A 24,639-nucleotide genomic window follows, 5' to 3' on the forward strand; every position below is an offset into this window, starting at 1 on the left:
TGGTACAGAAACCAGTGAACAAAAGGAAACAAAAAATGAGAAAGAAAACATAAAACAAATATAAAAAAATGTATGAGATACAAACATAACCAAACAAAACTGAAAGGAATAAAGGCATGGGTAAAAAGTCATTTGGGTGTTTTTTTGTTTTTTTGTCTTTAATTCTAAGAAGCCAATGACTTTTCATACAATCAGTTCTAGATAAGATTGTCCAATGGCTAATTTTAAATAATCGAAAGGGTACTTTTATATACCTGATTTTGGACTGTCAGCATGCTTTAAAGCAGAAAGTACAGATGCTTACTTTCTAAATGAGACAGTTGAGCAATTTCATCTTCTGGACTTTAGAAAACCTTAAGACAGGAATCGTGGATTCATGTGGACTGTGTTTCATTTTCTGAATTTTTGTACATGCTTAAAGTATATCAACATTTAAAATAAAAAATAAAATTTTAAAAATGTACTACACAACAGTCGTCAGAAATTGGCTTTCATTAAATCTTAATGTAAAAAAAGTAGACCAACACATTAGCTGCATATTCCATATTAATTTAATTTTTGTGTTTTGATTGGTATTTCAGAACCAAGTGAGGAGATTTGAGAAAAATTTCCCATGACTGTCATCTTCAACTAATGTTACTTAGCAATTTTTGCTGTTTGTCTGTCTTCACCTCTCCCCATTTAACCATCACAACCCTTCCTTCTTTGCCAATAAAGCAGCTTCTCCCACAAAAAGCTCAGAACATTCAGCATCAATACCAGCACCTCCACTAGTGGCAGGAGGACTGGGAAAAAGGGTTCCTTCCTTGAACAATCCTTAAAAATGAAGATGACAGGGTTTCCCTGGTGGCGCAGTGGTTGAGGGTCCGCCTGCGGATGCAGGGGACACAGGTTCGTGCCCCGGTCCGGGAGGATCCCACATGCCGCGGAGCGGCTGGGCCCGTGAGCCATGGCCGCTGAGCCTGCGCATCCGGAGCCTGTGCTCCGCAACGGGAGAGGCCACGACAGTGAGAGGCCCGCGTACCACCAAAAAAAAAAAACCAAACCAAAACAAAACAAAACAAAAAATGAAGATGACATTTAGCAAGGCTAGTTAGTTAAGAAAGGTAGCCAGCGAATGTCTCACATCGTTTCCTATGCCTTGATCAAAAGCACACTTGTCCAGTCTTTCCTCAAAAAACCAGGGACTAGATCACGTTCTCATTGTGACAGAGGAAAAACTCCAATGAGACATAAGTAGCAAATGCAAAGGGCTCCAGGCGCTTCACCTTCATTTTGCTGTGAACGTTATTTATCACAGCATGTTAATTTGCACCAGTCAAGTGCTCTCAGAGTTCACATTCTGTTTTACATGTAACCTTACGGACAAGGCAGTTATGTAGGTGGGAAAGGAGGAGATGATCTTACAAGTTTCTATCTTATTCTTTCAATTCATTCACCTCAATGCCATCATTTTTGGGGAGTTCTCTATTTTAAAAAGTTTATAGACTGGAACCAAGCTTAAACAGGAGATCACAGCAAGCCCAGAGAAAAAGTAATAAAGTATTCAGATACTAGGAAACCAGGATCAATCCACACAGTTGAGCCATTATTTTCTCTAATCTCCTCAGATGAAACCATACTCAAAATACTCAGAAGATACTATACTCAACTGGAAAATTCGTTAGCACCAGTTTTAACTAAGTCAAGAATCTAGAGGATGAATAACCTCAACTGAAAAATAAGACACAATGCAAAATAAGAACAAGAAATGGAAAAGAAAAAGATGGAGGATGTTGATACAAACCTTGCCACTTTCAGCATTCTTTTCGATCTCTAAATTTTTAATCTGTTTCTCAGCTGCCTCAAGCTGCTGTCTAAGGTTCTCGATTTCCGATTTACCTTCGGAACTGGCTTTCCGAAGAGCATCAAGATCCAAGAGCTTTTCTTCGGCAGCCTTGAGCTGTGATGTAAAATTATCAATAACCTTGGTTTGCTCATTGCATTTGGCTTGTAGTACCTCTAGCTCCTTTACCTTTAGCTCAGCTTCCTGCAATTTGTTTAAGGTGTCCTCCATTTCTACCAGATGCTGGTCTTCTGCTTTGTCCAGCTTCAACTTGATGGTTTCCAGACTGTTCTCTTTCTCTTTAATGACTTTCATCAGTTTAGCCCTTAGGGCTTCGAGCTCTTTAGTGTGAGCAGACCTTTCCAAGTCTTGTTTATTCTGCAAATTTTCTATTTCGTGCTGGTAATCTAGTCTCGTTTTCTCTATTTGCGTCTTTAACTCGGCAAATTCTGCCATCTCCGTGCCAACCCCCTTGCTGAAGGACACCTTCAGCTCCTCCATCGCCTGCTGGTGGGATGCGATGGCGGTCTCCAGCTTGGACTTCCACAGAGCTATCACATCCGAATTCTCCTTGTTGGCGTGATCAAGCTTGCTTTTCAGTGACTCGTTCTCTTTGGAAAGCTTCTCCGTGGTGGCCTGAAGAGCCTTTATCTCCTTCTGATGCGTTTCTTCCCGGGCTCCAAAATGCTCCTTCAGAGAAGTGATTTCTTTCTGATGGTCAGTATGGGTGGCTTCTAACTTTTCTTGCAAAGCGCTTATCTCTTGTAAGAGGGAGAGTGACATGTCAACATCCCCAGCAGGCTTACTGGACTCCAGCCTCCTTCGCAGCTCAGCTACTTCCTGTATTCTGAGCGCTAGGTCTTTTTCTAGTTCCATTATGCGGGACTTCTCTGACACTGTGGCCACCTAATATCAGCAAAGAAAGAGAGATCATTTAAATAACAAATCACTGATGATTTTCTTTAACCTTGAAGATCTTTTTAGTAACCACCCCAGCTCAGGCAGCAGTCAAGCCACCAAGGATTTCTATGTGTTAATCTAGTTGTGATAATGGCTTAAGCCTAGTTCTGGGAGCTCCAAATCAAATTTATAGTCTTTGGCAAACTTTTCACCATTTTGAGATGCTAAAGGAAAATAAAATTGATACTGAGTTTAACTCACCCCCAAAATATTTCTTTTCCCTTTAAAGAACCTTAATCAGGAAAGTACCCATTAACTGTAGTAAGTTAATAGAAACAGTACCTTTCAAGGTTCCCCTACATCTGCCTTCTGGAAGAAGAATTCTTATTTTGCCTACTTCAACCAAGGTGTATGAACGTTTGTCTATCTGATGGAAGTGACTTGACACCAGTGTGCTGTCCCATACAGCGGCCATTAACCACATATGGCTACTGGCACTTGAAACATGGCTCCAAGTGTCAAATATACATCAAATAATGAAGACTCGGGAAAAACAGAACACATCTTGTTAATAACTTCTTTCTCCTTTTTTTTTTTTTTTTTGGCCACACCACATGCCTTATGGGATTTTAGTTCCCCGACCAGGGATCAAACCTGGGCCCTCAGCAGTGAGAGCACGGAGTCCTAACCACTGGACCGCCAGGGAATTCCCGATAATTTCTAACATTGATTACATGATGAAGTGATAATAGTTTGGATATATTGGTTTAAATAAATAAAATATATGATTAAATTAATTTCACCTGCTCTTTTTTACATATTAAAAAAGTATGTTAATGTGGGTACCAGAAAATTTTTAATTATATATATGTGGCTCATGTCATAATTCTGTTGGATAGCACTGGTGTTAAATGTGTAAAAATATCTATACAATGTTTCAGTGAATACCATGACAACTACAGAAGAAAAGGCCCAAGTGGATAAAGAAGAACTAATTTACTAACCTTTTTTAAAAAGGGCAAAGAAAGAATGATTACTTACCTGCAATGATAACTAAGAAGCTTACATAGAGTCCCTCCCCCATTTTAGATTCTGTAATTCCTTCACCATCTTGACGTACATGTCCCACTCCCCTAACCCAGTGGTTCTCCGACCTTAGTGTGCATGTGAGTTGCCTGGGACGTGTGTCTACGGTGCAGGCCCAGTTCCTCGCACGTGTGCTGATTCTACCTGAGCTCTGGGACAGAACCGGGAAATATGCTGCTATTTAAACTCACACCCCCAGGACAAAGAAAAACACTTTCCTAACCTGCGTCCTTTTGTTCGTAGGAAGTTATCTCCCTCTGCGGTTTCGCAGTAAGTTTAGTACACAAAATATGTGGGAAATGGTAGCTTTGGGCAAAAAAACTAATTATTGGACTAACCTGGGAAATAGAAGGGAACTTGAATGATTTAAAGACATCAGTGAATCCCAAATTTCACGGATCAAAAGTCCTCCGGAATGAAGGCTCTGCTCCCCCACTGCCTTTATCGGGACAGGAGGTAACAGGTGTGTTTTTCCTTCAGCCCCTCTGTCCACCTACAGGCTGTGAGATGGATAAAGACTAAAGCGTCCACCAAGAACAAGAAAATAAAGCACTTGGGGCTCCAAAACTGCATGATCAAATCATTAAGTATTTCAGAGCCGGCTATAATTGTTGTGTTTCAGGGTTAAAGGTGCTTCAAAGACGTTAATTCATTTACATAGTTTTTTTCTGGGGTGGAGGTGGGGAGTCCACAGATAAGGTACATTATTAAACCCCATTGCTACAAGGTCCATAACATAAATAAATTGAATCCAACAGGGCACTAATTCTTTTTTTTGCGGTACGCGGGCCTCTCACCGCTGTGGCCTCTCCCGTTGCGGAACACAGGCTCCGGACGCGCAGGCTCAGCGGCCATGGCTCACGGGCCCAGCCGCTCCGCGGCACGTGGGATCTTCCCGGACCGGGGCACGAACCCGTGTCCCCTGCCTCCGCAGGCGGACTCTCAACCACTGCGCCACCAGGGAAGCCCAAGGGCACTAATTCTTAATCAGTCACAACAAAACCATCAAACTGAGGAAATAACCAAGTAAAAAATAAGGGAAAATAATATGGGCTTCCCTGGTGGTGCAGTGGTTGAGAGTCCGCCTGCCGATGCAGGGGACGCGGGTTCGTGCCCCGGTCCGGGAAGATCCCACATGCCGCCGAGCGGCTGGGCCCGTGAGCCATGGCCGCTGAGCCTGCGCGTCCGGAGCCTGTGCTCCACAACGGGGGAGGCCACAACGGTGAGAGGCCCGTGTAATGCAAAAATAAATAAATAAATAGTGTGGTAATGCAGCATTTTCACAGCACTTCCATTTTTAAATTTTATTTCCCAAAATCTGCCCTCAGGCAAAACTATCTATGTGTCTGCCTTTCCCACCATAAAAGTCAGGTATCCTTTCTTATTCTTGCTAATGTTTCTATAGCGCCAAGCACACTGTTTATAAACTGGGCTTACTGGCTTAGAGGAATTCTAAAGCACTTCCCAAAAAGGAATGGAGGTGATAGGAAACTTAGATGGGTCAGTGGTTAGTTTTACACTTGGCAAACCGAGAGTGAGGACCAACAGGAGACAAGGCTTGTTATAGGAAGATGACAGCTTGCTTGAATTTGAAATACTTAAATAAACCATGCTGTGAATGGATGCCTTCTTTTCCACAGGAAACAAAACAAAAACAAAAACAAAAAAATCAAAATTGTTTGCTGACAAAGCCGTAAGGGAGATTTGTTCAGAAGTAAACAAACACACCCTTCCTTCAACAGGCAGCCACACCACGGGGCTCAGTCTTCCTATTAGTCCCTTGTATTTCCCAGATCAAGTCCTTGGCTCTTGGGTAACAAAGAAACGGTACCAAACTACCAGGATTTCTTTTCTTACCAAATACAGAGACGATATCTTTAGTTTTGAGGCCGACTGAGAACATTTTCTTTCTCTTAAAAAATAAAAACTCCTGACTTAGAGAAGAAATATTACTCGATTTTCTAGATTTTTTTAGATCAATGATTTCTCAAGAAGAGAGATTTCTACAAATACTAATAATTCAAAAGGAAAAAAATCAGGATACCAAATTTGATCAGAGACAGAATAATTTTTGAAATTTTAAAATTAAGGATCTGGGTGATTTAGCTATTAACGGTCAAATTCGTGATTTAAAAGGTATATAATACATACATGTTTTCTCATATGTGACTCAGATTTAGTTCTTAAATCTTTTACCACAAAACTACTTCCATAATAGACAGACTCCATCCTGTAGTGGTTAAGAGCACAGACTCTGGGGTCAAATGGCCCAAATACGAATCCTGGCCCCACTATCTTTATTAGCTGTGTGACCTTGGACATATTATTTAACCTCTCCGGGCCTCGGTTTCCTCATCTGTAAAATGGAGACAATACTACTACCTCTCCCCTGGGGTTGTGGTAAGACTGAATAAGTTAATACTTGTAAAGTGCTTGGAATAGTGCCTGGCATAAAGTAAGCACTATATGGGTGCTTAAATACATAAATAAGTGAAAACATGACTCACGCACTGGCTCCGAGAGCCAAACGCAGTGAGCTGGGGGTTGTAAGGAGCCATTCTGTTCCCAACACACTTTTTCCTCCTGACCACTGAGATTCTAACCTACTGGGTAACAGAAATTCAAAGAGATCAGGTGTGAAGAAAAAAAGATAGCTGGGGTGAAAGTCCCTAACTCTCATTTAAAAAGAGCCAATGTTTCAATTCCCTTTGCCCAAGAGGCCAGGGAAGAAGGCAGGAAAAGAGAGCTAAAGTGAAACAACAAAAAATTATTTAGAAAACCTACTAGGAATGTGAGAGCAAGAGGACAACTGACTGCTGGTGCAAAGTGGAGAAAGGCACTTCCCGGTATTAATACAAAGAACCTCAAATGCAGCCGTGGACGTCCATGCAGTCTACACAGTCGCAGAGTTTCGGATCTTGATTTTGGTTGAGTTAACCAAAGGAATGAATCCTCACCTCGGACCAAAGGTCCCACACAGAACACCTGTGCCCACCCGTCAGCCTGCACTCACAAGCACCCGGGCGGTGCCAAGGCCAAACTCCAGCCGAACCACTGGGTCAAGGCTTAGGCCCACTGCAGGGCCCGTCATCCGCGGTGTCCACCGTTCGCAAACATGGGTCTGCTTCATTAAATAGTGAAAACCATTACCCTAGTGTCTTCTAACTCCCTCTGGAGTTTGTCAGCTTTGGTCTTTTCAAAGAGCAGGCTCTGTTCAAGCTCCTTAATGCGGGCATGCTCCAGTTTGGTCTGCGTCTGTCAGTAAAAAGGAAGAGGAAGAAACACAACAGTGCCACCGTGACGTGCCAGCACAGGAGGAGAGGGCGCGGCATGCAGGCTGAGCCAGCAGTACCTTCCGCCGAAGGATGAACAGAAAGGGTGATGGAGGAGCGATGAGGGTGGACTGAGATGGAGAGGCTGGGGTGAGGACGGGCACTACTGGACGAGAGGATGGGGGGGGGGGTCCATGAGCTAGTCTACTGAGAAAGACACAATGGAAAACACATGAGGCAAGGTGAAAAGTGTCAGATGCATGCAGCCAAATATAAGTTATATTGATAAGTGAAGTTTATCAGCACAAATTAGAATAGTTAATATTCCTCTAATCTATCATTTTCCCTCCTCCCCACAACAGCTACTTGACATTAATGTGTATGTAACTGACTCAGTGACTTAAAAAGTAAATTGACCCTCAAAATGATCATTATCACCCAAATATGGAAAAGATAACATCGTAAGTCTGTAAGTGTTCCGTTACTCCCTACAGCAGATCTTTGCACTCTGGAGGACAATCTGACGTGAGCAAGGGTCAAGTGTTAAACCTAACGAAGGAAATCTCGGACCTAGAGCTAAGGATGTCACACCAGTGGCCTTTTGCCGAGATGAGTAAGAAGGGTCCGAGATTCTCAGCGACATTCCCATATATGACAGGTGAGGAGCCGCTAAGGCTCTCGTTTCCTTCCAAGGGTGGACTTTCCAAAGACTGTTGCCAGAAAAAGCTGGGCGGGGGATCAGATTTACAAGAGAAAATTCAGTACTAGTTATGCTCGAGGGCCTCCAGCCCCGAGGTTCAAAGCCGGAGAAAAGTTGAACTGCAACTGGTAAGGGGCTCATCATCTTGATCCCAAGAAAATTCATTCTTCTCAGTTCAGAGGTTAAGAAATGGTGACTCAACAGAAAAGCATGAGTCTCAACTCCATATGCAAAAAGAGCCGGTAAGTTCTTCACAGGTTTCAAAACCTCAGACTCCCCGGCCGTCATCACTTACTTACATGGAGCTGATGGAGAAGCCAGAGGGCGACCTCTTTCTAACAGGCTTCAGCGCGGCAGCGTCAGAATCTTAATCAATTTGAAATAACCTAGATCGGTCTGAATGGACCTCTTTCCTCACTCACCTCTCCCACCCAGGAGGTTATCAACATAATCAACTGATAAAACCTGTGGACAGAACTGCTCCCAGCAGCTTCTAGTTATTTTGTGGTTCCAACTGGTCAGATCTTATCAGTCTGGACAATTAAGGGCAGCAAGGAAATGACAACAAACTCTAAAGTGACGGAAGGGAGTGCAGGCTTAAGGTGGCATGTTTTACGTTATACACATCTTTGCTCACTCCTGCGGTACTGCTGGGGATTTCAGTGCATTCAAGAGGTCAGTTTGCTTGTGAACCAGGTATTAAAAAAACCATCATAGAATATTTAAAAACTAAATAAAATTTTTTTTGGTAAAAATTCTTCACCTGTTTCAGCTCTTTACATTCAACAAAAATAATGAAATAAAATTCAAAACCTCATTGTCTGGGTAGTCCCCTTCGTCCACATGCGCCTTAGACCGAGGTTGTTCAATTTACCTGCTTTTACAAGAAAAGAGTCTAATCCAGAGCTACACAGTTGGGGGTCACAGCCTCAAGCACAGAAATCCAAAATTAACAGGAAGAAGCCAAAGGCAACAGAACCTTTCTTCCCTTGACGCTGAGTTCAGCGTCCTCTGGCTGAAAGGTCACTGCTTCCGGATAAAAAGCAAATATCCACCGAATTGATCTTCTCCCCGTTCCAAGATCCTCCAGGTGCCTCCTGACTGGTGAGAGTGCACACGGGTGACCGGGGCTCTACAGCTGTACGCGGTCAACTACCGGCAAGGAAGCTAGTGACCCGCTTCCCTTCCACCGTGTGTGGTGAAAACGGTACGCTGAACAGGACAGGCCTCCCACTAAAAGCATTCCTTTCTTAGACTAGCACAGAGCATCCCAAGAGCAGAGCCCCGGGGCAGGGGATTGAGAGAGAGAAGCGCACAGGAGAGGCGGGAGGGAGTCCCATGCAGACTGGCTCCGGAGGTGTCAGGAGCCTGTTTTGGAAGCAGAGAAGAGACCCAGATCACCGAAGGAGGTTCACAAAAAGGAGACCTTCAGAACGGAGGCTTTTTAAAAAGTTCAGTCTCGAGTTGTCTAGTTCAGCTGCCGGGAGGTGGTGGGAAGAAAAAATTCTTTGTTTTAATCTTGTTCTCTTGTGGTGGCACCTCAAAGGAAGAAGTTTTTAGGGTTTTTTTCAATTGGCACCTCAGCTGGCAGGGCACGCCGAGAAGCCGTGCTTCTGAGGCCGCTCTGGTACGAGCTGAGTTGGGTGTTTGATCCTGAACAGAGGGAGGAAGGAAAAAACATACACCTCCGTGCCTAGTGGCACTGCTACTAGAAAAATCTCGCCTGAAGAATGATATATTTAAAATACACAACGTCTTCACTGAAGACCGCTTGCCTCTAGCCTCAAACTAGGGAAAACTGCCCCAACAAACCGAAGTTTGAATCTCTCGTCAGCTGCGCCGGCAGCCATTGGCCAGCAGTGGCAGCTCACACAAAAGGCAATCAGTCTGGGACGCGATTCCTTTATTTCCATGGGAATAAATTAAACGTGGGGAAACCTTCCCCCCAAATTTCTGTAACAGCTTCATCTAGTATGCTTTATGTTTCAGTCAGGTATCATCTATTTTGGAATAATTCTATTAAAACTAGAAGGCATAATGAATTAAGGCGAGAAGGCCGGGCCCCATACAAAATTCTTTTCTTTCTTTTTGCCAAAATTCTTTCTAGAAGAAACGTGTGCCTATGTGTTAAACAAATGCGTTTACAGAACTTAGTCATTACATACAATTTCTTCAGGATTCAAATGTAACTGCTTTGAAAGCCCACATGCACAGAAATATTAAGGACAATGTCTCAAGACCAGATTATGCAGTTAGTATTTGAGTATATCAATAAGCATTTTAATCTGTAATCAATCTGTGTTAACAGGGAAATATCCACACAGTTAAGTGCCCTCTTACATTCTCAGGATCTTCAGAAATCTGGCTCTTTTGCTATCAGTAAAAAAATGAAAAAATTAACAACAAAAGAGAGATTCAACTAAAGTTTCAATATGTGTTAGGGTTTCAAAATAACTCTGATTAATTACAAGTTTACCAGACAGACTATCCTAGCCTAGTGCTGACGTAAATATTTTAACTGCCCCTCCTCAAAACATCATAGGCTGTATTTGACATGAATTAGATGATGATATGAAACTTCTAATGAGATTTGGGGGTGTTTTTAAATGGATGAGAACGACACAAAAGTCAGCTAAAGGACTGCGACTCTACATGAAATGAGGGAGGAAGATACCCATCAAGTTACTAATAATCCAATAAATTCTGGGCCTTATAAAACTAGAACTCAGAAGATGTTTCCCTTATTCTTCATTGACTGTAAAGATACATTTATTCCCAAAGAAATCAGAGTTCTTATTTGGAAGGGCTCTTGAAATTGAAGCATGGTGTGGGCAACCAATAGACTAAAATTGCAACAGTAGCAAAAATGTGTATTCTGAGAACTGCACAGATGAGTGAAACTTTTACTAAAATATTACCGATTAAAGTACCAAAAATCTGCAAATTTGAAAAATTTTAAATTTGTATTGAAAACTATAAATGTAGATAAATATACAAATATAAATGTATATTTGTCATACATCTAGCAGTGGTTTGAAAAGCATCGAAAGCATTTAATTCTGGTGTCTTATTAAAAAACTAATATGAATGACTGTTGAGAGAAACTTGATGCTAAGGGAAAATCTCTGTGAATTTAAAATATGCCATGGAATAAGGAAGTTGAAATAAAATTGTTCTTTTTCTGGTAATCACTAGAAAAAAAAAAATCAATGACTAGAACATACGTTTATTGTCTATAGGGTTATAAAGGATTTATCCTGCTCAACTGAAAAGCAAAGCTGAGATTCTTCTGAACTATCATGATGAAATAAAAAATGTTCTTTAAAATGCCATTTCTGTTCATCGGAGGAACGTGTAGAGTCTCACTTAGGACACACTGCCAGATTTATGACTTGATTAACTCCAGTTCAAGGTTTTGAATTCTGAAGCATGAGAAAAGGGAAGTAAAAATTGTACTCGGCCGCCGGAGTTGGGACGGCACAGTGATAGGCTCGAGGGCAGACACAGCCCACAGGCCAGAGGCCAGGGTTCCTGCCGCTCCCCTCTGCTGCCTGTTCTGACCACAACGATTTTATCTGTATTTCTGAATACTGTACCCGTAAAGGCTTTAGAGAGCTGGTGGGGTTTTACCTCAAGATCGCCCTTAGTAATTGATTCTTCTTCAACTCGGAACTGAAGGTCCTCAACCTTCCTGTGGAATAAAATCAAAACAAAATGCCTAAGAAAGTAACTAAGAAACACCTCTGCCTTATCCCAAAATTATATATATATATATATAATCAATGTCCTGATGAATTTAGCAGATGATGATGGAAAGAAATGCCTTAGAGACACAGAAAATAAAGAAATGCATCTTTAAGCCTCTGGTTTATAAATCTAAGAGCTCTTCTCTACTTGGGAAACGCTAAAGTTTTATCCAGGTATGGATTCCGGAAGGGATGAGGTAAGAGCTGAGAAAAAGCAACTGGTTCCCCAGGTCACAGCCACTAGAAATGGATCTAATCAAGACAAGATCTCTTCTCCTCCTCTTCCCCCTCCTCCCCCCCCCAAAAAAAAAAGAAAGAAAAGAAAAAAAAGACAAGATCAGCCTGAAAGGAAAAGGTTTGATTACCACAGAAACAGGCTTGAATGGAAGTCTATAATTTCTACTTTCCAATAACAGAACATAGGGGCAAGTGGCACAGAAAACAAATCTCTCTTTATACCACCCCACATCCAGCATTCTAGCGTGAGGGTAGCAGAGATGCTCAGGACAACACCAGTACCTGTTCCAAGGGCGGGAGAATAAGGCTGTGAATAATTTGGCAGAGAGGCAATCAAGGATCCTACTTCTTTGCTTCTAAAATGCACATTTCTTTTTCACATTTAAAAATCTCTGATATGGCATGTGGGTTTCAATTAATGCCATCACAAAGTCAATGAAATATGATACTAGGAAGATCTACAAAATCTGGGTAACACCTACATTGTGAATCTTTACAAAATTGGATGTAAGAGAAGGAAGAAAAGGAGGACAAACCTACATGCAAAAAAAAAAAAAATCTTTCAAATTCACTAGCATTTCTAACAAAATTAAGAATAAAAAAATTCTACTCGGTTAAGTCAGAAATACAATCATAGGTTAAAGCCCTCAAGCTTACTGGAGAGCTGGGGGACATTTCTACTGCCCAGAAGTCAGCAGAGCAAGAGCCGGTTTAAAAACAGAAGCAAGTGGTACAGATGCCTTGGCCTTCAGGAGGGCCTGGGAGGGTCTGTCACTATGTCTCGTTCACTCGTGGCCATTTTTAGGACGCAAGGGGAACTTCCTGTGTACAGTGCTTCTCTCTCCGGCGGGACAGCCGTCTCCCTAGTAAGGCACTGTTATTATCCCCCGGTATCCCCCGGCACAGTAGTGCTTGTGACCATCCTAAAGACCCCTGCGTCACATCGTTGCGATCGGAAATGACGGGAGATGGCATTAAGTGCAACCGAGGACAAACAACGTCCCATAGCCCAGAGACAGTCAAATCGTTTCCACGCAGACACTTTTCCCCGAGATCTTGTTCGCTCATGACCTCAAAAGACCTTTTATAAGCATCAAACTTGCTTTCTCTGTCTCACACAGTTTAGCACCTGATTTCATGCTGACCTGGATAATTCTCTAATTGAGAGTTTTGTTTTCCTATAAAGGTAGTGAGTTTCCTGAGGTCAGGGCCCCTCTGTCACCCCCCAGACACAATACGATTTCATTAGACAGGCAGAAGGCGTTTCATAAATACCAGGTAATTGGGCCTAGAAAATCCTTTTTCCGGGAGTGGCTCTAGGTAGAAGCTGGGTTTGAATTAACTGACTCAGGCCATCCTCTAGAGGGTGTTTGGCACAGAGTAGGTGCTCAATAAATAGTTGTTAAATTAATCAGGGCACATTTAGCTGGTTCCAAACTTCTCAAAAAAGTCAAATCAAAGCAAACCCTCCTCACACAGCATATGGAGTTCAATCTCCACTGAACACACAGAGAGTCCTTTGGTTCTAAGGGTTTGACACGAACAAGGTTGTTGATGGGGAAGTTCTCCTGAAGGCTGTTTAAAAGGAGAACAGATTAGGATCACCTTCTCTCCTCTTCAAGTTGGTTGAGAAGCTCCACCTTCTCCCTGTCAGCAGCTTCCACCATTGCTCGCAGCTGGTCCATCTTGGCCTCCAGTTCCAGGACATGCTGGGGAAGGCAAGGGTATCGGTGAGTGGCCTCCTTCCGACCCAGATGCAGGCCCAGGGATGCCTCCAAAGAGCTACGGCTAAACGGTACCACTGTGGGTCGGCCATTACTCAAAAAACCTTTTCGCACTAAAATGCTTTCTATGCTCTCTTACGATAGGCTATTCTCGGCAGCACTCCTGGGAGCTAGACGGTGAAAAACCACACCATTAAAGAGATAGGGGGCAGTGTTAAAACAACGCTCATCGTTTTTGAGCTGAAACTCGTACAAAGCATCATCTACAGAACAGGGGCTGTCACCACTGGTAAGGTCCTAGTACACAAGCTCAACTGACACAGACAGGCCAAGAGACCTGGATGTAAAGACCAAAAGAGTGCAGTGGACTCGAGAAGAACAGAACTTCATCTTTATGATGAGGCCAACTGGTACCCCCAGGGCACAGCTTCCACACTAGCCCAGCAAAGACATCTATGCTCCTTTCCAGGGCTCTCGAGACCAGCTCCCTGGCTCCAAGCACCAGACACACTGTTCAAGCTCCTCCCTCAATTTGGAGACCATCACGGGGTCTCTGCAACCAGATCAGCTCAGGAGCCGTCACCCTCTCTGCAACAAGGTCAGTGCCAGACTTCACCTGGTCGTGTCCGTCCCGGGCCAGGGCTAGCTCCTGCTCTATCTCCCCCGCGTGGCTCGTGGCCTTGGCCACCTCCGCCCTCTCTAGATCCCGCTCAGCCAGCAGCTGCTCAATGTGCTGCTGCTTCTCCTTCAGGGCCTCCTGGAGGGCAGTGGTGCCGGAGATCTTCCTGGCGTAACGGGAGGAGGTTTCGGTCAACTGCAAAGGAAAGTTAAAGAAGTGAAGGGCGATGGCGCTATCAGGCATGGAAGGAGGGAGCGATGCATGCAGGCAGGCGTCTCCTCAGCAAAGCAAAAGCACTGGCCCGGCTCGCAGGCTGGCCGAGGCTCAGCAAAGGCTTGTCATCGAGGACACAGGACAGCGTGTGCCTCCTGTCCGTCAATTTCACAAAGAACCCAGCAATGTAAAGAAGCCATGGAACGAACCGGGAAGATGTTTAGAAGAAGTGGCTCAAAAGCAAGGGTGCCCTGAGCTCGGCTGACGGGGCCGGGTAGGAATCTAAAAAATTCCTCAGAACCCAGGTAACAAGCTTCTCTAGACTCCATTTCGGCCTGAGCTTCATGAATAGTTATCTTCTTGTTATGACAGTTTGGCCAATCTTTTGATCCTTAGAGTTCGGGATTAGACCTTGTTTTCAACTTCTTAAGCTTCTAAATACCATTACGTGACCAAGAGGTCACCCTTGGAGTCACAAACCTTCCTTCAATTGATTACGTAGTTGGATCTCTGTCAGGATTTCCTTCATCTTTCTTTCAAAATGAAAGGCAGAGGCGATTTCACCCAGGAATCCAGCCACGAGGACCTGAATCCCAGTCACCAGAGAGACTTGTGAAGACAAGAGATTGAAAGGAAACCTGTCCGCGCCTTCAAGAGCACGTGTGAGTGGGTGGGTGAGTGTGCAAGTCCACGTAAGAGAAAGAAGGACAAAGGGCATGGGAGAGAGGAAGGGGGGGGGGGTAAATCTGTGGAGAAAGAGAAGCGGGGGAAGGAAGGAGGGAGAAAAAATGGGGACTGGAGTGGGAACGGGGGGAAAACAAGAGGTGAGGGAGAAAGAGTGGTGGGGTGAGGCGTGGAGAAAGCGTGTTTCAGCGCTGTCACCAGTTCGCCTTTGCTGTTTCACACACCCGCTACCTCCTCAAGATGGCTAACTGTCAGGTAAAAGCACAGAGGACGTCACCTTGCGTTAAGTGGGCTTAGGTAACGCGGGCAAGTTGAGTAACGCTCTTCCGAGCCGGGCTCCGGGGGCTCGGAGGTGGTCCAGAAGAGGCCGCATCCCTGGGCAAGCGTTTGTCCAAGGCCATTTGCTTAGCAACCACTGGCTCTAGGTCAACACCGCTTGACTTCGTCCTCTGCAGTCAGAGCCTCGCTTGCTGCTTGAAGGCCCTCCTCGTCCTCCGGCTACCCGAGCCCCCGCCAGGACGCAGACCAACAGTGAGGACCCGCCGTCCGTTCGTAGTTAGGGAGCCGGACGACTATGAGAGTAAAGTAAACCCAAACTGTCCTTCGCTGTTTCTATTTAGTGAAATTTCTTGAATTGCTTAAGTATGTGGGGGGGAGAGGGGAATTCCAATTCTCTCTTAACCACCTGACCTTGATTTTCCAATTTTACTATGTGGTTATACTTTCTCATACTAACGTCTCTTCCTGAATACACTAAATCGGAGGTTCCCAAACCCCGCGCCGAGATACACCCCAGGGTGCTGCAGCAAACTCACAGGGAAACACAAGGAAACACAGCGACACCCGTTGGATGCCATGCAAGCCACTAGCTGGAGGTGATTCAGTTTCAGCCTTGGATTGTACTACATTCCCTTCCGTAACGTCATGTCTTTCCGAAGCCGGGTTTTGGCTACTGCCAGACCCAAAGCAAGTACTGTGCAAAAACCAATGTGGCACAGGAAGTGAGGGTGGCAGTGTCCAGGAAGAGTCCAAGGTCTGACAGGATACGCAGTGCCCAAGAAGAGGATGCAACCTAATACTAATTCATTGTGGTTATTTAAGAATGAATTTAAAATATTCTTTTTCCTTTCAATTAATGCGAACTTTTTTTTTTTTTTTGAAGAGCTACTAAATTGTTAGGACACAAATATTAAGTTGTTTGGACCTAACTACTTAATAAACAGAACTGTTAGCTATTTCTTTAGGCCTACGGGCACTGTGAAAAAATAACTGAGAGACTCTAAAGGTTCTGTGGAACCAGAAAGGTTGGGCACCTCTGTACTCGATTCTTTCAGAAGATCATTTTGCATTAAGGAATGTTCCCAGTTTTATATATATATTTATACAAGATATCACATTGTTGAGATGCATTTTTAAGAAGTCATGCTTTCAATTACTCTGTATTTTGGGTATATTCTTTTACGGTGATTTTTGGTTTAGAAACTATAGCCACCCTATATAAAGAGATACAAAAACAAGCTGTCTTACAAGGCAAGGAGACTCATTTCTCTTTTGCTAGTTTTCTTCAAAAGAAAATGAGGTGAACCAAGAGGAATCAGAACTGCTCTGAAAAGTAAGAGGACAGGCTAGGGGGGCAGGGGGGCTCGGGTATCTCCAAAGAAATGGACACTTTAATTACAACGTAGGAAAAATTACACGAGAAATAATTCTGAATCCGGAGTACATACTTCCACGGAATTGTTCCTGGATTAGTAAACTCGATGTCCGCTTTAGAGCTTGCTGACCCACTCTGAACAAGGCTTCGTCCAAACAGAGGGGTTTCTTCATCCATTTCACTCAAACCTTCAAAAAGTTCTTGACAAGCTTTTCTCGTAAGTCCATTTGTAATGTTTCTGTTGAAGATCCAGACTTTTATATGCAAAATGACATAGTTCAAGCAGGTATTTATTTTACTTGAACGTAAGAGGAACAAGGTCCAGAGGAGCATAACCCCTACTTTAAAGAAAGATGCTTCTGCCGTTGCCTTCCCTGCCCAAGGTCAATGGAGAGAAGGTAAAACGAGATCAAGGGCCAGCAGCCTTACTGCCCGATCATGACACTTCACATTCTAACTCCTGTCTGTAGTTCATCACCAAAAAGCAGAGATCCTGAATTCAGTCTGAAGTACAACCTCATACTGCCATTTCAAATTTAAACAGTATTTGCCTCACTTCAAGTGAATAAACTAACGGGCGGGGGGTGGGAGGGGGTGAAGCCAAAAAAGTCATTGCTTTGAAGCTAAAAAAAAAAAAAAAAAAGGCATGACATGAACAAACAGAATGAGATGCTGCCTATTTTGATTCTGATGATTTTCTCTTGCTGATCTAAATGGGAAAGAGAGGGAGAAAGTAAGAGGGAGTGGGGGAAGGGGGAGATGGAGACAAAACAAAACACGTCTTTTCCTAGCATCCTTTCAAGTCCCCTAAGTTCCCCTCTGCATCCTCTGGCCTGAGTCAGGAACACTCCACACACTAACTGCTTTCAGTGGGTTAGACTGTATGAACATAATACTAAAATTCTAAGAACATGCCTTTTCTCAAATGACTGCAGTTCCTAAAATTGTTTGATGTCAAAGAGAAAGAGACCCAGGTCCTTGAGGAAAAGGATCCCTCCAATTTTCCTGTCCTTCTGATGCCAAAATAATTTCAGAATACTCAATCATCCATCCCATATGTTAGATAAGTAGCAGTTACTACCGATTCACCAAGACCTGTGATATCTTAAAGTCTAAGGAACCTGAAAAGGGCTGTTAAAAAAATTCTTTATTTCAAACTTGTATCCTTGCTAGAGGTTTTTGTTTTGTTTTGTTGGAAAATCTGTAAGGACTTTCACAAGCTACAGAGAACACTGAGTACAAGGGCAAGGGGAGACTTAACATCTCCGAAAGCAAAGCAGGCGCACTGACAGGGCGGGGGGGCACCCACGGTGCCTGGGGCGCAGAGACACACAGCGGGAGAAGGGAGGCTTACCAGTCCTGCCCGACTGGGCTTGCTGCTCACAGAGGAGGCCACGGAGCTCACGGAGCTGAGAGAAGAGGCGGAGGGGCTGCGCGTCAGGCTGGCGGGTGTGGTCGCCATTACCCGCCTCACCGCAGCGGTCTTGGCTTTGGCTGGTGTGGTGGAAGGGAAGCCAATCTTGGTCACTTTGTGGACAGGAGCAAACAGGCCATATTTGGGTTGACACTGAAAATACCTTTAGGGGACAACGACAGGAACAGTAAGGTGAAGCAACTTAATTACAAGAAATAACAACTATAACCAAAAAGCTCTCCCGACTCCTAACAAGTGACTGGTTTGCTGTGAATTTTACCAACCAGCTGGGGTTGTGCACTAGCCCGTGGCACTCACTGGTGTGCAAGCTGATAAATAACCACAATAATAGGTTTTTTTTTTTAATTTATTATTTTTAAAAATTATTTATTTTTGGCTGCAGTGGGTCTTCGTTGCTGCGCGCAGGCTTTCTCTAGTTGCGGTGACCAGGGGCTACTCCTTGTTGCAGTGCGTGGGCTTCCCATTGCGGTGTCTTTGCTTGTTGCAGAGCAAGGGCTCTAGGCACACGGGCTTCAGTAGATGTGGCTCATAGGCTCTAGAGTGCAGGCTCAGTAGCTGTGGCGTGCGGGCTCAGTAGTTGTGGCTCGCGGGCTCTAGAGCGCAGGGTCAGTAGTTGTGGCGCACGGACTTAGTTGCTCCGCAGCACATGGGATCTTCCCAGACCAGGGCTCGAACCCGTGTCCCCTGCATTGGCAGGCAGATTCTTAACCACTGCGCCACCAGGGAAGCCCCACAATAATGTTTTAGAAAACACACTAGGAAATAACAGTATGATACACAGAGATGGAATCACTCATCTGTTACTAAGATTCTACACAAAGGGAAGGTATTTCTACTATCTGATAAACACACAGCAGAGGAGTGATCCCACTTAATAAAACCTTGCCTAACAAAGGGCAAGAGAAATCAGACAAGCACCTAACTCTGGCAGATTCACTCAAGTAAAGGTGGAGTAGTATCAGCTGGTACTGACACTTGGAGATCTCACGACTCTAGCGAATTATAACATCTTAATATGAAGGATACCAATGATATGGCTTCATAATCGTTGCAGCACCAAGAGATTTTTTTAATCTCCTCAAGGCATTATTATTGTATTTGGTACATAAGACCTATATGCTTATAATCAGTCTGTAACCATTTTATAAGTAAACTGTTAACTACAACACTTTATACCGCTAACAATAATGCATCAGAGACCACAACTGTGCCCAAGGCCTTCACACGATCTGAAGTGTGGGAAACGCCTCTTGCATTCATCTGCATGACTTAACTCCCACCCTATCCCTGGGAGGAGAGAGTGGGGTTATCCTCAGAATGGAATAGGGGTGCCTGCCATCAGTTCTCTTGCCACAGGATGGAATCCTTGTCACCAGATAGAAAGACACACTTTGCGTTCTCGTCCTAACAAAAGCAGCTTCCTTCTCCTCACTCCCCCTACCCTCCAACGCCCAGAAACTCATTCAGACGTTGACGGCTATCAAACAGAGAGCAGCCAAAAGGATAATGTAGTTATTTCCTTTCTATTTTGAAAAATAAAATGAAAACACTATAGATGATACTATAATTTGTAGAAACATGTCATTACACACTTGTCTAAATCCATAGAATGTATACCAAGAATAAACTGTAATATAAACTACAGACTTTGGGGGATAATGATGTGTGTCAATATAGGTTCATCAGCTGTAATAAATGGACCACTTGGGTGCAGGATGCTGATAATGGGGGAGGCTGTGCATGTGTGGGGCAGGGGGTAGAGGAGGGATATCTCTGTACCTTCCTCTCAATTCTGCTGTGAACCTAAAACTGCTCTGAAAAAAAAAAAAAGCCTTAAATAGATAGGGCTTCCCTGGTGGTGCAGTGGCTAAGGATCCACTAGAAAAGCCCGCGCACAGCAACGAAGACCCAACACAGCCAAAAATAAATAAAATTAATAAATTTTTTAAATAAAATAAATAAATAGATAGATAAATAAACCAAATGCTTGCTCAGAATCTACTCAGACGCATTGCACATATTACTAAAACAGACAGTCAAAAGAAAGACTCTGATTCTCGTAGGGGGGCAAAACCTGTACATGGGTCTTAGGAAATAAAAGTGCAGCTCTTCAAAACACTCGCGTCCATTTTATTGTACTCGGTTGGTGGGATCGGCTTGAGCACCTTTACATGCAAGAGAGAGACGAGACGCCACCTGCAAACAAACCTTGTTCCAGCGACAGCCCCATCGTTCTTCCCAAGAGGCTCATCCAACTCCACACCACACCACTCCCCCTTGGCGAAGTCTGTCTCCCCAAGAAACCGGACGACGCCAGCCTTCGTGCCACCAACCTGGAGAGAGAGAACGTTAAAAGCAAGAGATGAACATAACTACGGTTTCACAGCTTAATCCTTTGCAGGTGCAGCCAATACCGTGTTCCATCATTTCTATAAGCAGCTCTGCTCTTAACCTCCTCTCCAACTCTTCAAAGAGTTCTCTCCAAAGGTTAGCCAAGTTCACCGGGGTTGACTTCTGTTGCCAGAGTGATCCAATACCTGATATAGTCCAATAAGGACATCGCCTAGGTGAGGTGCAGTCACCAACATTTAGCTGAATTAAAAAGATACCTTATTACTCCAGAGGGAGGTTTCTGCTTCAAAATAAATATTTGCTACAAAAATAAAACCCCTACGTCACTAAAGAAAAACAAAATTCAGGCATAATCCACTGTAACAATTGCTGTGTTTATGTTCCCAAACTTTCTTTATATCATCATCCAGGTAAAGCAATAACACATACATGTTAAAGACAAATATTCACACATCCACACACATGAAATGTAAATTCTTTAAAATATTTAAAATATTGATATTTTCCACTGTGAGGCTCTCCATTTCTTCACAACTATTAAAATGACTGTTCTTCACATTTTATGTGAACTGTTCAAAGCTGTGAATCTTTTTAAATGCCTCTTTGTCCCAGCTGTTGTTTGATATAACAGGCAAACATTAATTATTTCCAAAATTATCCCATCAGCATTTATTATTTCTTCCTTTGCCATTATTTTTCTATTTCAAATACTCATTTTATCATATTCTCTCTCACATGCACATAAGGACAGATCTGAGTCTTCTTACAGTTTCAAAAGTTCAATATCGGTGCTACTGCCATGGCGTTTTGATTACTGTTATTTCACAACCTGCATGATATTTCCTGGTGCTGGTTTCCATTACTATTATTATTCTTCAGAATACTGATTTTCTTACTTTTAGCTAAGCTTCTTTTTTCTTTTTTTAAAATTTTTTGGCTGAGCCTCATGGCTCGTGGGGTCTTAGTTCCCCAACCAAGGCTCAAACCTGGGCCCCAGCGGTGAAAGCACAGAGTCCTAACCACTGGACCACCAGGGAATTCCCTCTTTTTTCTTAATTAAAAAAAATTCCCCGATTATACAAGAGGCGAGACACCACAGGCAATTAAGAACATTATGAACAAAAAATAAATGTTATTCCTGTAATCTCAACACCCAGGGACAGTCACTGCTGACATTTTGGTTCATTTTTCCTGCTATTTTATGGCAGCTGTTTGATATCCACAGTACAGATGTATCACAATACGATACATACTTTACTCATTTTTCATTTGGGATGTTCACCTTATTCTTAATGATTAAAAAGGTAACTCTTTATAATGAATTAATTCTTGAATAGCCAATACATTCTCATGGTTCTAAAACTTTTAAATATAAGTATGTATCCAGGGAAAACCCTCTCTTACTAAACTCCTGTCCCTAACTCTCCCACCCTCCCCATCACAGATAGCCACTGCTATTGATGTATAGTGTATCCTCCTCCCAGCATTTCTTTATGCATATAAAAGTAAATGTTGGGGCTTCCATGGTGGCGCAGTGGTTAAGAATCCACCTGCCCATGCAGGGGACACAGGTTTGAGCCCTGGTCCGGGAAGATCCCACATGCCGTGGAGCAACTAAGCCCGTGCGCCACAACTATTTAGCCTGTGCTCTAGAGCCCACGAGCCACAACTACTGAGCCCATGTGCCACAACTACTGAGCCCGCGCGCCTAGAGCCTGTGCTCCTCAACAAGAGAAGCCACCGCAATGAGAAGCCCACGCACCGCAATGAAGAGTAGCCCCCGCTTGCCGCAACTAGAGAAAGCCCACGCCGCAGCAACGAAGACCCAATGCAGCCAAAAATAAATAAATAAATATTTTTTAAAAAGGAAATGTTAATTCATATCTTTACTCCTGTCATTTTTACACACAAAAAAATGAGCTGTCCTGCACCTCGCTTTATTCCACATCAAGACACAGAGAATGTCCTCCTTGTGTTTACAATCGCACGACATTCCACTATACGGATTCACTCCAGTTTATTAAATCAGCCCCCACTGGGAGACATTTAGGTTATGTAGGTTTACTGATTTAATAAATTTAAAAATCATTTTGGTGAATTAAAAAAATAAGCCCAATGGGATTGTGTTAAATGTAGATTTACCTTGGGAAGGTAACTTATTTTATCGATCTTCACAAGGAACCAGCTTTTCAGTTTTTCCTTTTTGTTTTTAATGTTCTCTATTTTATTTAATTCACTTTTTACCTCACTATTTCCTTTTTTCCCACTTCCTTGTGGTTTATTGCTCTTTCCTTCCTACCTTCTTAAGACCAATACTAATTTGTTTTTTTAATACCAAAGCTATTTTGTTCTAATTTTTCTCTGAATATAGTTTTCTATGAGTTTGGGATGATACACATTCTTTTCCAGCTCTATTTAAGCTTTGTTGAAGATGGAAAACATTGAAGTCTCAAAGCTATATACTTTTTCTCTGAAAGACAAACTCTTTGTGAAACTGATTTAAGGAACCAAAGCAGTTACAGTTTAAGGTACTCTGGGCAGGAGAGCGTGTGAAGGGTGACAGAGGGCAGGCAGTCCCCAGACAGTTCAGAAACGTCCTGGTGCCATGACAGGTGTCACTGAGGAAAGACGGAGCTGCAGGCCGGAGAAAACTCCACGCAGGAACCGTTGTGTCCAGCACCGCAATCCACAGTGCACAGCAGGAGACACTGAACAAACATTCGCTGAAGGAATGAAAGGTGACCTTCCCCGTAGGGAACTACACAGAAAAGGCCATTTTTCCATGTAAACCAACAAAAGGAAAAAGATATCCAGTGGCTGAGGCTGAATTTGATGGCTCCGAAGAGAGCAAAGGAAGAAATATGCTAACACAGACTAAGTAAGCATGGGCTCCACGTTGGACAAATTCAAATGCCAGCTCTGTCTATGAATTAGTCAAGTTGCTTAGTTTCTAAATCTTAGTTTCGGAACTTCCCTGGTGGTCCAGTGGTTAAGAATCTGCCTCTCAATGCAGGGGATGCAGGTTCGATCCCTGGTCGGGGAATTAAGATCCCACATGCTAAGGGGCAACTAAGCCTGCGTGCCACAACTAGAAAGAAGCCCTTGCGCCACAACAAAGAGCCTACATGCTGCAGCTAAGATCCAATGCAGCCATAAATCAATCAACCAATCTTAGCTTCCTCATAAGTAAAATGGCGATAATTATAGGATTGCTGTGAAGATTAAATAAAATAATCCACATAAAACTGTACAGTCAGTGTCTGACAGATAGAGTGAGAGTCTGCTACATGTTAGCAGCCAGTGTGTCCATGCGAAGGAAAGTACTAGTTCTAGATCTGGCAAATTGGACTTTTTAGCACTCTTATTGGTAACCAGGGAATGTATGAATAGTAACCTATATAAAATTGGCCTCTGTTTTCTCTGTCCTCTTACACACCTTTCAGTGCAGCATCACATGAGCAGAACACAGCACATTAGTTACAGATGATGCAATCTTTCCAGATAATCTGTTGAATTCTTTGGGAGTGAGTCTAAGTTACTGTCATGACAATTGTTTTTCCAAGAGGCGTCTAACAGGCTGTGGGCAGTAAATTCTCCAAACAAACCAGGGCTTCACTCAGATCAGAAGCTTTATAACAAATTACCACAAACAGACCAGCAACTTTTTCTCTAAATGCAGGTAACAGAACATACATCTAGCCCGAAAAAAAAAAATCCATAAAGTTTGTTTCAAATAGATGATTACTAGTTCCTAGAATGGGCAGTTTTCTTATACTTTTTCTCTCACCTAACTTGAAATTCTTGACTCATATAACAGATAAGATGCTTTCCTTTCCCCTGTGAAAGATCCTTAGTAATTATTCAAAATATCTTTAACACAGACAGAAAGTCACATCCAAAATCACTCACTTTTCTACTTAATCATTTTACAGTCAAATGTTTTTCTAAGCATTTAGACAGGATTTTATAAAGTTAAGTTTTACTTCTCATGTGTTCCAGAGAACCCAGAGTATTACAGTATGTGCATTTACATTAAGTATAAGCCACAATTTTCAAATCTATGTTTTAGGGGCAGATATCAGGATTTTAAAAAAATATTTATTTATTATTCATTTGGTTGCACTGGGTCTTAGTTGTGGCAGGCGGGCTCCTTAGTTGCGGCAGGTGGGCTCCTTGGTTGCAGTTCGCTGGC

General features: G+C 43.1%; 1 protein-coding gene across 35 annotated transcripts in view; it reads right to left on the bottom strand.

Annotated features, from left to right (window-relative positions):
- Window positions 1-24,639, bottom strand: part of CLIP1 (CAP-Gly domain containing linker protein 1) — a 125,925-nt gene that overhangs the window by 50,283 nt on the left and 51,003 nt on the right. For 28 of the 35 annotated variants that reach the window (XM_059040626.2, XM_067014539.1, XM_067014562.1 and 25 more), the window contains 8 exons: window positions 20,304-20,428; window positions 18,015-18,237; window positions 14,107-14,304; window positions 13,372-13,475; window positions 11,414-11,474; window positions 10,124-10,156; window positions 6,962-7,066; window positions 1,787-2,731 (listed from right to left, as the gene is read on the bottom strand). In XM_059040626.2, coding sequence (XP_058896609.1) covers window positions 1,787-2,731; window positions 6,962-7,066; window positions 10,124-10,156; window positions 11,414-11,474; window positions 13,372-13,475; window positions 14,107-14,304; window positions 18,015-18,237; window positions 20,304-20,428 — 1,794 coding nt within the window. The remainder of the gene's footprint in view (window positions 1-1,786; window positions 2,732-6,961; window positions 7,067-10,123; window positions 10,157-11,413; window positions 11,475-13,371; window positions 13,476-14,106; window positions 14,305-18,014; window positions 18,238-20,303; window positions 20,429-24,639) is intronic. The other 7 variants (XM_059040627.2, XM_059040615.2, XM_067014572.1 and 4 more) reach the window with 2 other exon arrangements.

This window comes from Kogia breviceps, chromosome 15 (assembly GCF_026419965.1).
Source record: "Kogia breviceps isolate mKogBre1 chromosome 15, mKogBre1 haplotype 1, whole genome shotgun sequence".
In the NCBI taxonomy this organism is placed as follows: domain Eukaryota; kingdom Metazoa; phylum Chordata; class Mammalia; order Artiodactyla; family Physeteridae; genus Kogia; species Kogia breviceps.